Source organism: Bufo bufo, chromosome 8, assembly GCF_905171765.1.
Source record: "Bufo bufo chromosome 8, aBufBuf1.1, whole genome shotgun sequence".
Taxonomy (NCBI): domain Eukaryota; kingdom Metazoa; phylum Chordata; class Amphibia; order Anura; family Bufonidae; genus Bufo; species Bufo bufo.
In genome coordinates this window covers 19,158,604-19,173,253 of record NC_053396.1, presented here as the reverse complement: position 1 = coordinate 19,173,253, position 14,650 = coordinate 19,158,604, and the positions used below count along the sequence as shown (strand labels likewise).

At 43.3% G+C, this 14,650-nt stretch overlaps 1 protein-coding gene across 2 annotated transcripts in view; it reads right to left on the bottom strand.

The window, feature by feature from the left end:
* Positions 1-14,650, bottom strand: part of KYAT1 (kynurenine aminotransferase 1) — a 31,864-nt gene that overhangs the window by 14,656 nt on the left and 2,558 nt on the right. The window contains exon 1 of one of the 2 annotated variants that reach the window (XM_040404936.1): positions 3,693-3,815. The exons of the other annotated variant lie outside the window; for it this stretch is intronic. Within the exon in view, the coding sequence (XP_040260870.1) occupies positions 3,693-3,800 (108 nt within the window). The 5' untranslated portion in view covers positions 3,801-3,815. Of the gene's footprint in view, positions 1-3,692; positions 3,816-14,650 lie in introns of those variants that run through there. 2 annotated transcript variants of the gene reach the window in all.

Here is a 14,650-nt window from a genome sequence, read left to right as displayed (position 1 = left end):
ACGAATAGACAACAAACTAGGCCTCAAAAGCTAAGGAAGTGGGATGGTGACCTCCTAGTAATCCCTAGGCCTTTCCCTAACTCCTGCCAGTATTAGCAGAGCCTGATGGTGGAAATACACCGGATATCTAAAGCCCTGCTAAAACTGACGAGCCCTAGGATAGGTAGCAGGGGATGAGACAGCTGGTTCCTTCCAGAATGAAGGAACCTGCGTCTCCCTGAGGCCTAGAAACAACACACTCCAGATAATAAGAAACAGTGAAGGCCACAAGTACTTAGCTTAGAGATGTATGGAGAAGCAGGAGATCTAAGACAAACCAGCACTAGCAACTCCAAGCAGAAACTATCAACCGCATGGTCAGCAGTGTGAGGCGGATCTAAATAGAGCCTCACCACTGATAACGAGCGGCACCTGAGGAGAGGTGAGATCCTGTCAAACAACAACATACATAGAGGAAAACAGAGAGGCCTGTCAAACAGCAAGTCTATCCGATCTTCTCACCTCTCTCGCTGGAGGGACCGTGACAATAGGCCACCAGTATTAATCTGGAACACTCCTTTAAGAGTGGTGTCACGTATAGCGATTTTAGGACAAACGCTGCTTTTTTGTGGCGGTTTTCCAGGCACAATAGTAAAGTATATAAAGCACTACAAACAGAATGTTCTTTTTGTTGTTGTCAGTTTAATAATTTTTTTAATGCAAAAAATTATTTAAAATGGCCGCCAGCAACCTGTCCTAGACTGTGAGGGTGACTGGTTGCCGCCAGTTGCAGAGATGTCTGGGGGGCGGTGCCTCACTACACTGCTGTACAGATAATGATGTGATCCTGCCTACCATATGTCGTCATGGCTGAGCAGCCTGACAGGAACGTTCACCAATATGTAGTATATGCAAGTGCTAGAGCCTAGGGTGTAGTGAGGCCAGTGGAAGCAACCAGTCCTACTTACATTGTAGGACAGGTAGCTAGCGGTCAATTAAAATTATTCCTGGAGAACCCCTTTATTTCCCTTCGTTCTGACAATGTACTCCCACCCGAGTCACAAAATACTGTCTCCCGCACCACACTGCCTTGTGTGACTATACCTATAAATGGTCCACTAGACCACTGATTTCAATAGACACCGTCCAATCGGAGGACTTTACCCCCCCCCCCCTCTATTATCTCAAAATTCCCCCAAAATGTACATTGTGTCGTCAACGCACATCAACATCTGTTCATCCGAGCCGGGATAACACATGAGAATTGTGGGAACAGATATTTTCCCATGTCACTGACAGGCTGATTAGTAAAATGGCCGCCGACGGCATGTGTGCAGGATGTGTCTACAGTCTCCTCGGGGCTTTGTTACTCCAGAGACCTTAATCCCACAGAATTTATAGTTCACGAGTACAAGCTAAAAGTGGAGTGTCGTAAACAGAGTCCAATGTGACATTTCAGGACAGCACATGAGGCGCACACAGGGACCTCCACCATCACACGCCACTCCGCCATCTTACTAGTATATAGGGCCTGTAGGACAATGGGCTATAATAAGCTGTATTTTGGTGAATGGATCAGTCTAACCACCTTTCCATTGTTTTAAGCACTACAGAGATTTTGGTAGTGGTGGTAGATCATTGGTAGATATTACGCCCGGGATTGGGTGCCGTCAGCAGGGATCTCAAGTCTCCCGGATGTTCAGGGAGTCTCCCGCTTTTAGATAGCGGCTCCCTGACACCCGCATGTGAAACAATATATCCCGGAAAGGTTTACTGATAGCAGAGCAGAGAGAGAAGAGAAGTGACAGGACAGAGTTTAGATTACAGGTTGAATTAACCCTTTAGGGTCAAATTGGCTTCTCAAGGAGATCTATATGTTAAAGGCATCCCTCCTTCTGTCTCATTCAGTAGCTATAGAACTATTGAGAGAGATGTATTTTTTTTAAATACATTTACACATTTAACCCTCCATTTTAATTATATTATTTACCCCAGTATTAAATTTACCCCCCTGGATGCTTGTTTTTTTCCTACAGTGGGGTAGATAATTACACACAGGGTTTTAAAGAATAAACTTCCTGACTCAAACCAAGAGCCGACTCAGCAAGTGAATCGAAGCATCCGCGCATGCGCATTGTGCAACCTAAGCTTCGGTTCACTTGCTTCTTGTCAGCTCAGCGAATGAACCGATTCATGTGAAAGATCCGAACTTCCCATCTCTAGTTTACTCGCAGTAAACCTTTCCGGCAACCTGTAGCAGTGTCCCCTTCTCGGCGCGTGCGCACAGTGCAAGAAGAAGCAGATGCCAGCAGTCCGCAACGGCGCATCAGGCTGAGCCTGTGCGCACGCGCGGGATCTCAAAGCAGGAGGAGGGGGAGGGAGGGAGAGGGCGAAGCGGCACTGAGGAGTAGAAGGCGGCGCTGGGCACGAACGGCGATGCGTGCGGCCGGGCACCATGCATCCACAGACCTCCCCTGCTTGGGCACCTTAATTCAATGATTGACAGGTTAGTAAAACCTGTTTTTCCGCAGAATAAAGCCACAAATAGCTTTTATAAGGCCACCTTAGAAATCCGAATGCTGCCCTGGACATGAGCATATGTTTAGCTCACAGGGCTTATAGGTGGCAACAGAATCCCTTTAATCATATACATAAATAGGATAATTTGGGGCAGGGTAATGAGCCCAGTCCTCCACACCATAGAGCAGAGTGTGCAGATACTGCATATGTTTGGAAAATGTAATAAAAAGTTTGTGAAAGAAAAAAAAAAAGAAAACCTCCCTGAAATGAGTTTTTGCAGGTTGGGATGTCTGGGTCAGCCATAACAGCATATCAAGTTGTTCGCATGATGAGGTAAAAAAAATAAAGCCACTTGTATAAAATGGATGGATGTAAGTCAGGGGCTGCCGGATCTCCTACAGGTGATTACTCTCAGGGGCAAAACAAGTAAGCTTTGTTATCATTTGCAAATATTCTGCCAGAGATAGAGCGCTGGTCGGCCATAACAGCATATTGAATTGTTCACATGCTGAGGTAAAAAAATGAAGCCACTCGTATATAATGGATGGACATACACGAGGGGCTGTCGGATCTTCTTCAGGTGACTACTCTCATGGGCAAAACAAGTGAGCTATGCCATCACTGGCAGATAGCATGGTATCGGGTGCCGGTCAGCAATAACAGCATATCGAATTGTTCGCATGCTGAGGTAAAAAATAAAGCCACTTGTATAAAATGGATGGATGTAAGTCAGGGGCGGCCAGATCTCCTTCAGGTGATTACTCTCAGGGGCAAAACAAGTAGCCCATGGTATTATTTGCAACTATTCTGCCTGGAATCAAGTGCTGATTGGTAAAAACAGCATGTCAAACTGTTTGCATGCTGAGGTAAAAAAATAAGGCCACTCATAAAATGTTATCATTAGCAGATATTTTGCCCAGTATTGAGTGCCGGTCAGCCATAACAGCAAACATTTACCAGAAAAAAACTCTCTATAGAGAGTGACAAGGCTTAGAAGGCTGGGAGAATCCAGCTCTGAAGCCTCGTGAACGCAGCTTTGGACTATAATACCTGCAAAATGGAGCTCATGGGTGAGCGTACTGTACGCTTTAAAGTATAACATGACAAGGACATACTAACCACATACACAATGATACTTTTCGAGGGAGATTATCTGACCCGCCCTTATAGAATACTTAGTAAGAGATACTCACATGAGCGTAGTTAGCAGTGGAGCTATAGCGTCGCTTGTACCACGGTCTATGTGCAATCGCCACGGATCCAGCCACTCTGCCTCTGAATATGACCGTCACTGACAGCATGATGGGGAGGGGGAAGGAGGCTGGAGATACACAATAGTGTATGTTCCCCTGTAAATAGCGGTCTGCTCCAGAGCAATGCAAAATTTAGCAATCAGACCACCTAAAAATGACGCCTAAACTACACCGATTATGTAGAATAGTTGCATCTCTGACGCACAAAGCTGATGGCGGTTTCTTATTTGCAAGAACTTATAGTAATAATACATTACATTGCCTCCCCAGGCGACAGGGAAGGGTATGGACACCTTTGCATGTATTTTGGACATGAACACAATAATACGCACCTTCAAGATCTACCACAAGACAGCAATAATAGTATAAAACGCTGCAGACGGCCTAAAAAAATTACAAAATGCAGCCCTATGAGCTACGTTTCACCTACCGCTCCTGTCTGTTCTCTAGGCTGGAGGACAACTCCTGCTCTTCCACTCCGGCCGGCAAACGTGTGAGTGACAACATGGCTGCTCTTAAACGTCCGACAAAGCAAGAGCTCACTAATAGCGTACATGAACCACTTGAATAAGGCTCCATTCACGCGTCCGTGGTGTGTTGCGGACCCGCAACACACCCGCCCGGCACCCCTATAGAAATGCCTATTCTTGTTCGCAAGCTGCGGACAAGAATAGGACATGTTCTATCTTTTGCGGAGCTGCGGACCTGAAGATCGGGGCCGCGCTCCGCAAATGCGGATGCTGACAGTACACTGTGGGCTGTCCGCATCCATTCCGTCCCCATAGAAAATGAATGGGTCCGCACCTGTTCCGCAAAAATTGCGGAACGAATGCGGACCCATTTGCGGACGTGTGAATGGAGCCTAAATGAAATACATGTCTGCCTGCCTCTCCACTCGCATGTATCAGTGTATCTCACCTCAGGTTACGCCCTTTCTCTCCTTGATCTGTGTTGCTGTCCAGCTGGTGACTATCTAGTCCATCAGCTCCACTTTAAATACCTGCTTGTTTTTCCTCACTCTTTGGGCTCATGCACACAAACGTATTTTATTTCCGTGTTTTATTTGTGGACCGTATACGGAGCCATTCATTTTAATTGGTCCGCAAAAAAAACCCACGGAAGTTACTTAATATGTCTGTATTTCCGTTCCGCAAAAAAATAGAACTTGTCCTATTATTGTCCGCATTACGGATAAGGATAGTACTGTTCTATTAGGGGCCAGCTGTCCTGTTCCGCAAAATACGGAATGCACACAGACGTCACCCGAATTTTTGGCGGATCTGTTTTTTGCGGACTGCAAAATACATACAGTCGTGTGCATGAGGCCTTTACCAGATCAATACAGGTCCTGCTAGGTTCTGTTCTACCTTGCTATCTGAGCTATAATGCGTTTACCTGTCGTTATTCTGACAGTTGCCTTCCTAGACTTTGACCTCACCCTGTTCCTGACCACGAGCTAACCTGGTTCTTCTGGTACTCTGCTCTGGAGTCCCTGATCCCTGTGGGTTAGCAGCCTACTACTTGTTAGCACAGTGGATGCACATCCACAGATCGTAATAGTTTGATCAGGCCATGGATCCTGCTGATCCACTACGGATGAGTTTCGCCAAGTGACCACCATGACCAACTGCTGGATTTTGTGCACAGCGTGTCTATCCGCCTGAAACGCCTTAACCACTGCTGTAGGCCTCTTGCACACGAACGTTGTCCGCAATACACGGGCACCGGCCCGTGTGCACTCCGCATCACGGATGCGGAACCCATTCACTTGAAAGGGTCCGCAATCACGGAGATGCGGAACGGAAGCCCTACGGAGTGCTTCCGTGGTGTTTCTGTCATGCTGTCTAATCAGCACCTTGATATGCCACACCTGTGAGGTGGGATGGATTATCTCCGGCAAAAGAGAAGTGCTCACTTACCCTAAGTTCACACCTGAGCGTTTTACAGCGCGTTCCTACGCGCTTTAAAACGCACAACAAGGAGAAACCAATGCTTCCCTATGGGAATGGTTCTCACCTGGGCGTTTTACAGCGCGTACGATCGCGCTGTAAAACGCCCGACGCTCAAACAAGTACTTGAGCGTTTTTTTGGGCGTTTGTCGCGCGTTCCCGTACATAGACTTTCGGGAACGCGCGACAATGTGTGTTCGCTTGTCTCTGTATGCGCGCTTGTAACTGCCCGTACAATCCCGCATACAGAGCGCTCCTTTCAGAACGCTCAGGTGTGAACCCGGGGTAACACCGATTTAGACAGATTTGTGAACAATATTTGAGAGTAATGGGTCTTTTGTGTCTGTAGAAAATGTTTCAGATCTTTGAGTTCAGCTCATGCAAAATGGGAGCAAAACCGAAAGTGTTTCCTCTATATTTTTGTTCAGTGTATGTTTGTTGTACAGATGTCTTTATCAAGGAGAGTTCTGGAGATCTGTTGCCATTTCTGAGTAACCCCCCCACGTGTCCAAAGCCCAAACTAAGGCCTCATGCACACGACGTATGTATTTTGCAGTCTGCAAAAAACGGATCCGCAAAAAATACGGATGAGGTCCTTGTGCATTCTGTATTTTGTGGAGCAGAACAGCTGGCCTCTAATAGAACAGTACTATCCTGGTCCGTAATACGGACAATAATAGGACATGTTCTATTTTTTTGCGGAACAGACATACGGACACAGAATGCACGAGGAGTAACTTCTGTTTTTTTTGCGGACCCATTGAAATGAATGGTTCCGCATACGGTCCGCAACGAAAAAAAGGAAAGGACATGGATTCATTGTCAATGGGGACAAAACTGAACTGAACAGAACAGAGTGCTCCAAAATGCATTCCGTTCCGTTTAGTTGCGTTCCCATACCGGAGAGCAAACCGCAACATGCTGTATTTTGCTTTCCGTCCTGGGATGCGGTTTCGGCATGACCCCCAATGCAAGTAAATGGAGATGGATCCGTTTTATCTGGCACAATAGAAAACGGATTGGCAATGTTAAAGATAACACAACCGGATCCGTTCATAACCGACGGTTGTATTATCAGTAATGGAAGCGTTTTTGCTGAACCCTGCCGGATCCAGTAAAAACCAGTTTTATTCCGTGTCCGTTGTTCTGTTTTTCGTGATTTTCTGCGGACCCATTGACTTTCAATGGGTCTGTTGAAAACTCAGCTAATGCACCATTTTTCATCCGCGTCCGTGGTTCCAGTCGTCAAAAAAATATAACCTGCCCTATTTTTTTCACGGAAAACGGTTCGCGGACCCATTCAAGTCAAAGGGACCGTGAAAAAATGCGGAGGCACACAAGATTGTCATCCGCGTCCGTTTTTTTCCTATCATTTGCATGGCAAACTTGACTTAGACTTTTTTTTACTTTCCTTCATGTCTGGTGATCCTCCAAAAATAAAGGAAGACACACGGAAACAAAAACGGAAACGGATCACGGAACCCCATTTTGCGTAACGGAACACAACAACGGTCGTGTGCATGAGGCCTAAGTCTGAACATGTCTCGGCGAGGAGTGTTGTGCAAAAATCTGTCCAGAGTAAAAAGCCTCCCTATTCTGGAGTACCAGTGGCTGATTCTGCTGCCAGAATGGACAGAGTTGCTGTACCAGTCTGTTGTAACCAATATTCCAGATGTTTTCCTTGTATTGTTTCTCCCATCTGCTCTAACAGCTTGTACGGAGTAAAGGAATGTCGGCTCCAGACCAAAGAAGTGATAGAGAAAGGAGGGGTTCTGTTACTCTGGCGGCCTGTGTCCACCGCTCCACTTGCTATGTATGTGTCTGTCTGTCTGGTGTGTATGTGTGAACAGGAGCTTAGTTCAGTGTATGTCACCTCAGGTTTAGCCTTTCTCTCCTTGCTCTACGTTGCTGTCCAACTGCTGACTAGTTCATCAGCTCCCCTATAAATACCTGCTCGTCTGTCTCACTCTTTGCCTGATCAATACAGGTCCTACTAGGTTCTGAACATCTGCTTTACCTTGGTATCTGAGCTATAATCCGTTCCTTTCTGGACCTGACCTCAAACAGTTCCTGACCACGAGCTAGCCTAGTTCCTCTGGTGGTCCTGATCCCTGTGGGCCAGCAGCCTACCACTCATGGGCGGTTGAAAAAGTGGACCCACATCCACAGTTCGTGACACCCCCATTGTTGTCAAACGGAATGTGCACTGTAGCTCATATACTGACGTTGTGCACATGCACTTTAGACGTGGAGAGATCTTCTGGTTAAGAAGCCATACAGAACTCTGGCATCATGGTGCCACATGCATCAATATTTCTTTTTTTGGCGAGGAACATCGTGAGAACACGTTACGAATGTCCTAACCCCAGGGCAATTATACTGAAGGTTCTAGCTTTGATTATAGGGGTTGTCTCAGAACAGACATTGGTGGCTTATCCCATCAGAGGCCACTGGCTAGAACGTAGTGGCTTACCCAGTATTGTTCCTCCCAGTATTGAGCCTCCAGTCAGCTCCACCTGGCTACATGGTCTCCATAGAATATAATGGATGGACCAACTTCCAAAGAAATCCAAGCAGAACCAATCGGTAAACAAAGCTTCACAAAGCTTACCATGCTCCACTACTACTTCATCCATATTGGTTGGTCTACCACCGATCAGACATTGGTACGCTGAGACCATGGCTATACAACTGTAACGGCATTGTGGCCACATCGTGCGTGTACGACCACCATGAACTTATTGCCCCCCGACCTGGTCATATGACACATACAGCCATTAATATGGTCACCAATGTTGTCCTAGGCACAATGGATTATTTCATTTTTGTAAGATTTGTACGGAATCAGAATGAAAAACTTTTTGATTCCTCTATATGAATTCAGAGACATACATGGGCACAGAAAAGGCACCTCTATCGCAACCCATTAGGGCTCATTCGCACCACCGTATGAATGGGCCCGCAATGTTGCGGAACGGGTGCGGAAACATTAATTTCAATGGGACTGCAAAAGATGCGGGCAGCACACTGTGTGCTGTCCACATCCTTTGTTCCGTTCCGCGGCCCCACAAAAAAGATAGCGCCTGTCCTATTCAAGAATAGGCAATAACGTCGGCCCTGTGCATTGCGGAATGCACATGGCCGGTATCCGTGTTTGCGGATCCCAAACCACAGCACGGTCATCTTAATGAGCCCTTCCAGGGTTTGTCTCATCTAAGACAATGGGGGCATATCGCTAGGATATACCCCCGTTGTCTTATAGGTGCAGGTCCCACCGCCGGGACCCACACCAATATCGGGAACGGATCGGGCAAAGTGGTGATTGGAGGACTCCGGTCCGGCCACTACCAAGCACTCTCCCCATAGAAGTGAATGGAAGCGCACCGCGCATGACCGGCCACCACTCCCATTCACCTCTATGGGCCTGACGGAAATAGCCCAGCCAGTGCTCGGCTATTTTTGGTGGCCACATAGAAAATGAATGGAGGGAGGTTGCGCATGCACAGTGCTCTCTCTCCCACAGTCGGGGCTCCGTTCTCGATATAGGTGCTGGTCCGAGCGGTGGGACCCGCACCTATAAGACAATGGGGGCATACCCTAGCGATGTGCCCCCATTGTCTGAGATGAGACAACCCCTTTAAGGTGTACAAGAGGCAAAGAGGATGCGGCTGCCAGCAGGTTTTCAGCGCTGCTGTCCGCACCAAAATTCCGCTCAAAAAGGTGTAAACATCCCCAAGTGGATTCTCAAGAGTTGAATTGGTGTTCTCGCGATAGAAGGGTTCAAATTAAAGCTGATCTGTTCTTTAGAATGAAAGAACCCGTTTAAATATTCCTTCTTTGTGTGGTAGGACGTACTGAAAAGAAGCGGAAACTGGTAGATAGCTGAGTCGGATATCCATGACATAGAATTGGATCCCAGCCAAGCTCTGATGAGAGAGTCTTGGACCAAGCTCTGACCAGAGTTTGAAGACTCATGAGTAGTGACCAGGGGTCCTCATGATGGGAAGTGAGTAGGATTAACGCCAATTCGATTGGAAGTTATTAAGATTGTGTATCCCTACAGAGACGAGTAGGATTAACATCTGTGATGCTGCAAAGGGAATGGCGAAACAACTGAGCTCTTTTCCAGTGATGACTCTACAAAACCGACTGGTCCTTGACAGCAGGAAAAAGAAGAGGGCTACAAAATCGTTGAAGGTTCCTGCTGCATCTACATTCCGGACAACACTGCCCCCGATGGAAGGATCACCAAGGATCTGAAGAAACTGATGGACTTTATCAAATGAACTGACGGGAATACTTCTGAAATGAATCACATCATGGCCAGAACAATGTTTTGGGAACTGGTTCAGCGGCTACAATGTTTTTAGCATTTGGTTTTAACAGGCTGTTATATAGTTCTCCGTTTTAGAAAAATTGGTTTAACCCCTTAAGGACTCAGCCCTATTTCACCTTAAGGCCCCTTTCACACGGGCGAGTATTCCGCGCGGATGCGATGCGTGAGTTGAACGCATTGCACCCGCACTGAATCCTGACCCATTCATTTCTATGGGGCTGTGCACACGAGTGGTGATTTTCACACATCAATTGTGCGTTGCGTGAAAATCGCAGCATGTTCTATATTCTGCGTTTTTCAAGCAACGCAGGCCCCATAGAAGTGAATGGGGTTGCGTTAAAATCGCAAGCATCCGCAAGCAAGTGCGGATGCGGTGCGATTTTCACGCACGGTTGCTAGGTGACGATCGGGATGGGGACCCGATCATTATTATTTCCCCTTATAACATGGTTATAAGGGAAAATAATAGCATTCTGAATACAGAATGCATAGTACAATAGGGCTGGAGGGGTTATGTGGACCATGTGATGAATGCAGTGACATCATCAAAGGTCCTATTGTTCACAGTTAAAGACAGAAGAGATGCCGGCTGCGCGAACAAGTGGATTAAGGTGAGTTAAAAATGTATTTTATTTTTTTAACCCCTCCAGCGCTATTGTACTATGCATTCTGTATTCAGAATGCTATTATTTTCCCTTATAACCATGTTATAAGGGAAAATAATTGTTGTGCATTTTCATACGTATACAATATTATCTAATGACATTATAATCAAAATGAATGCTCATCTCATTGCCTTTAAGAATAAAATCAGCCTGAACCAAAGTTCTATTATGTGGCTGAAGAAGCCAAGATGAGTTCATGGCAAGTTCAGTTTATATAAAAAAATATATGTGAACATAAACGGACATTGTATTTAAAAGTTATTGCTAAAGATATGGGACCATCTGTAAGGAGTAAGTCAACTCCCTAAGACATGTCTGTCTGGAGGGAACAAGGTTACTTGATAAGGACTCATATCCTTGAGGCACACCTGCTGTATGAGGTTCAATTTATATATTCATAATTATATTATATATATATCTCTGCATATTATATTTAGTTTACAACATATGTTAATCAATAATTCATATAATGTGTTATCTATGTGTAACAATGTATCGATTTATATATATGTCATACCATGTATTTACCATTTAGAGGGTATTGTAGAAGGTACAGAAACAAGTGAGTTTATGTTAATTGGATTTCTGGGATATAAAAATGGTATTTCAAAACAATAGTTATTCATGGATGTAGATAAGTGAAATGTACAAGTTCCGATGCCAAGCATCAAAGCCGCTATATAAAATTTTCATCAAGTCAACCTATATTTCAAAAAGATAGGAGAAGACAGTCAACTCCAACAAGTCCAGGATATAGGTAATTAAAAGTGTCAGGAAAAGACCTTCCTCAATGATTTATAGTAAGAAAAGTCAACGAAGTCCTGTGAAAGTATTATTAGATATTTAATTTTAATGCTTTAAAGTTGTGATGTTCATCTACAGTACCGCAGTGCCATCTGGAGGCAGATGGACAATATTATATTATTTCATTATTTGTTCTATACCATATTATGAGTTGATATGACATCATGATGTTATTAGCATGCGAATACACCCACCTTACCTGATTGGGAATCCCTAATTTAAAAGGGATGCTTCTTAGATAAGGGGGGGAATAATTACTCGTGTGCGGGGTAGCATAAGGCTAGCTAGAGATCAAAAGATCCAAAGATCTAAAAAAAGCCATAAAGATCCATATATCCATTGATCCATCCATTCATTCAATCAAAAAGAAAAACTTTACCAGAAGAAACTTGGATTATTCTTTTTGGATTACTAGGAAAGTTCTTCAGAACTGGTCCCATCTGAACTCTGTCTACCTTTGACCCGGTAACGTATATTTTGTTTACTACTCATGATATTAATAAGATATTTCTCTCGGTATATAGCCAAGAGTTCCCATACTGTGGGAATATATAAGGCTGATTATTCTCTTAGCAAAGATGCATATTGTTAATGGAAGATCTGACATTATTTGAAAAGAGGACTAAACCCTTGGAAAGTTATTTTCCTTAGTCTGATTGCCGAGCTGAATATTTTATCATATTAATATCATATATTTTTGATTGGTCATAGGAAAACAGAGTCAAGGGATAACAGTTATTTTCCTGTAAATCCGTGTTTTATTGTTATAGCCTGTTTGATAACAGAAGATCCTAAGTTTCTCTTGGTATATGAGTCCGTTTGTTAAAAGTATGACACTGGTTGTCATAAATCAATAAATCATACTGTGCTGATCAGATAGGGGTGTGCGAACACCACCGTGTGGTACATTTTGGATGTTACGTTGTAACTTCATCATTTGTTTTGCAATTGTATTGTTTTTATATTCTTTGTTTTTATAATAAACAATTATATATTTTTACATATACAATTGTTCCTTTGTTTCACTGCTTGCACAAATCAAATTAAGATACTTGATAAAAAGAGGCGTTTTTTATGTCCGCCTGAAGGATAATATAATTTTTATATATTTTTTTTTTATCGCCTCTTTTATATGAAGATTCTTTCATATAGAAGATATATGACATAAAACAATCTGCAGAACACTGATCCCAAGCCCGAACTTCTATGAAGAAGTTCGGGTTTGGGTACCAAACATGCGCTATTTTTCTCACGCGAGTGCAAAACGCATTACAATGTCTTGCACTCGTGCGGAAAAATCGCGCATGTTCCCGCAACGCACCCGCACCTTTTCCCGCAACGCCCGTGTGAAACCAGCCTAAGGACTTGGACATTTTTTGCAAATCTGACCAGTGTCATTTTAAGTGCTAAAAACTTTAAAACGCTTTGACTTATCCAGGCCATTCTGAGATTGTTTTTTCGTCACATATTGTACTTCATGACACTGGTAAGATTGAAGTAAAAAAAAAAACATTTTTATTTATAAAAAAATACCAAATTTCCAGGTTTCAATTTCTCTACTTCTATAATACATAGTAATACCTCCAAAAATAGTTATTACTTTACATTCCCCATATGTCTACTTCATGTTTGGATCATTTTGAGAATGATATTTTATTTTTTGGGGATGTTACAAGGCTGAGAAGTTTAGAAGCAAATCTTAAAATTTTTCTGAAATTTTCAAAAACCTAATTTTTAGGGACCAGTTCAGGTCTGAAGTCACTTTGCGAGGCTCACATAATAGAAACCACCCAAACATGACCCCATTCTATAAACTGCACCCCGCAGGGCGCAGAAGGAAAGGAATGCCATGCGGTTTTTGGAAGGCAGGTTTTGCTGGACTGTTTTTTTTTACACCATGTCCCATTTGAAGCCCCCCTGATGCACCCCTAGAGTAGAAACTCCAAAAAAGTGACCCCATTTCAGAAACTACGGGATAGGGTGGAAGTTTTGTTGGTACTAGTTTAGGGTACATATGATTTTTGGTTGCTCTATATTTCACTTTTTGTGAGGCAAGGTAACAAGAAATAGCTGGTTTGGCACCGTTTTTATTTTTTGTTATTTACAACATTCATCTGACAGGTTGGATCATGTGCTATTTTTATAGACCAGGTTGTCACGGACGCGGCGATACCTAATATGTATACTTTTTTTTTTATTTATGTAAGTTTTACACAATGATTTCATTTTTGAAGCAAAAAAAAAATCATGTTTTAGTGTTTCCATAGTCTGAGAGCCATAATTTTTTCAGTTTTTGGGCGATTACCTTGGGTAGGGTATGATTTTTGCGGGATGAGATGACGGTTTTATTGGCACTATTTTGGGGTGCGTGTGACTTTTTGATCGCTTGCTATTACACTTTTTGTGATGTAAGGTGACAAAAAATTGTTTATTTAGCACAGTTTTTATTTTTTATTTTTTACGGTGTTCATCTGAGAGGTTAGGTCATGTAATATTTTTATAGAGCCGGTCGATACGAACGCGGCGATACCAAATATGTATACTTTTTTTTTTTATGTAAGTTTTACACAATAACAGCTTTTTTCAAACAAAAAAAATGATGTTTTAGTGTCTCCATATTCTGAGCCATAGTTTTTTTATTTTTTTGGGCGATTGTCTCAGGTAGGGGCTCATTTTTTGCGGGATGAGGTGACGGTTAGATTGGTACTATTTTGGTGGGCAAACGCCTTTTTGATCGCTTGCTGTTGTACTTTTTGTGATGTAAGGTGACAAAAAAATTGTTTATTTAGCACAGTTTTTATTTTTAATTTTTTACGGTGTTCATCTGAGGGGTTAGGTCATGTGATATGTTTATAGAGCCGGTCGATACGGACGCGGCGATACCTAATATGTATACTCCCCCCCCCCCCCTATTTTTTACCTATTTTTTTTTTACTTTATTTGGGGAAAATGACGTTTTTGTTTATTTTTACTTGAAACTTTAATTTTTTGGGGGGAAAACTTTATTTTTTCAACTTTATTTTTCACTTTATTTTTTGTCCCACTTTGGGACTTGAACTTTGGGGGGTATATACCTTTACAATGCATCCCAATACTTCTGTATTGGAATGCATTGGCTGTATGAATAATACTGTGTGTATTACT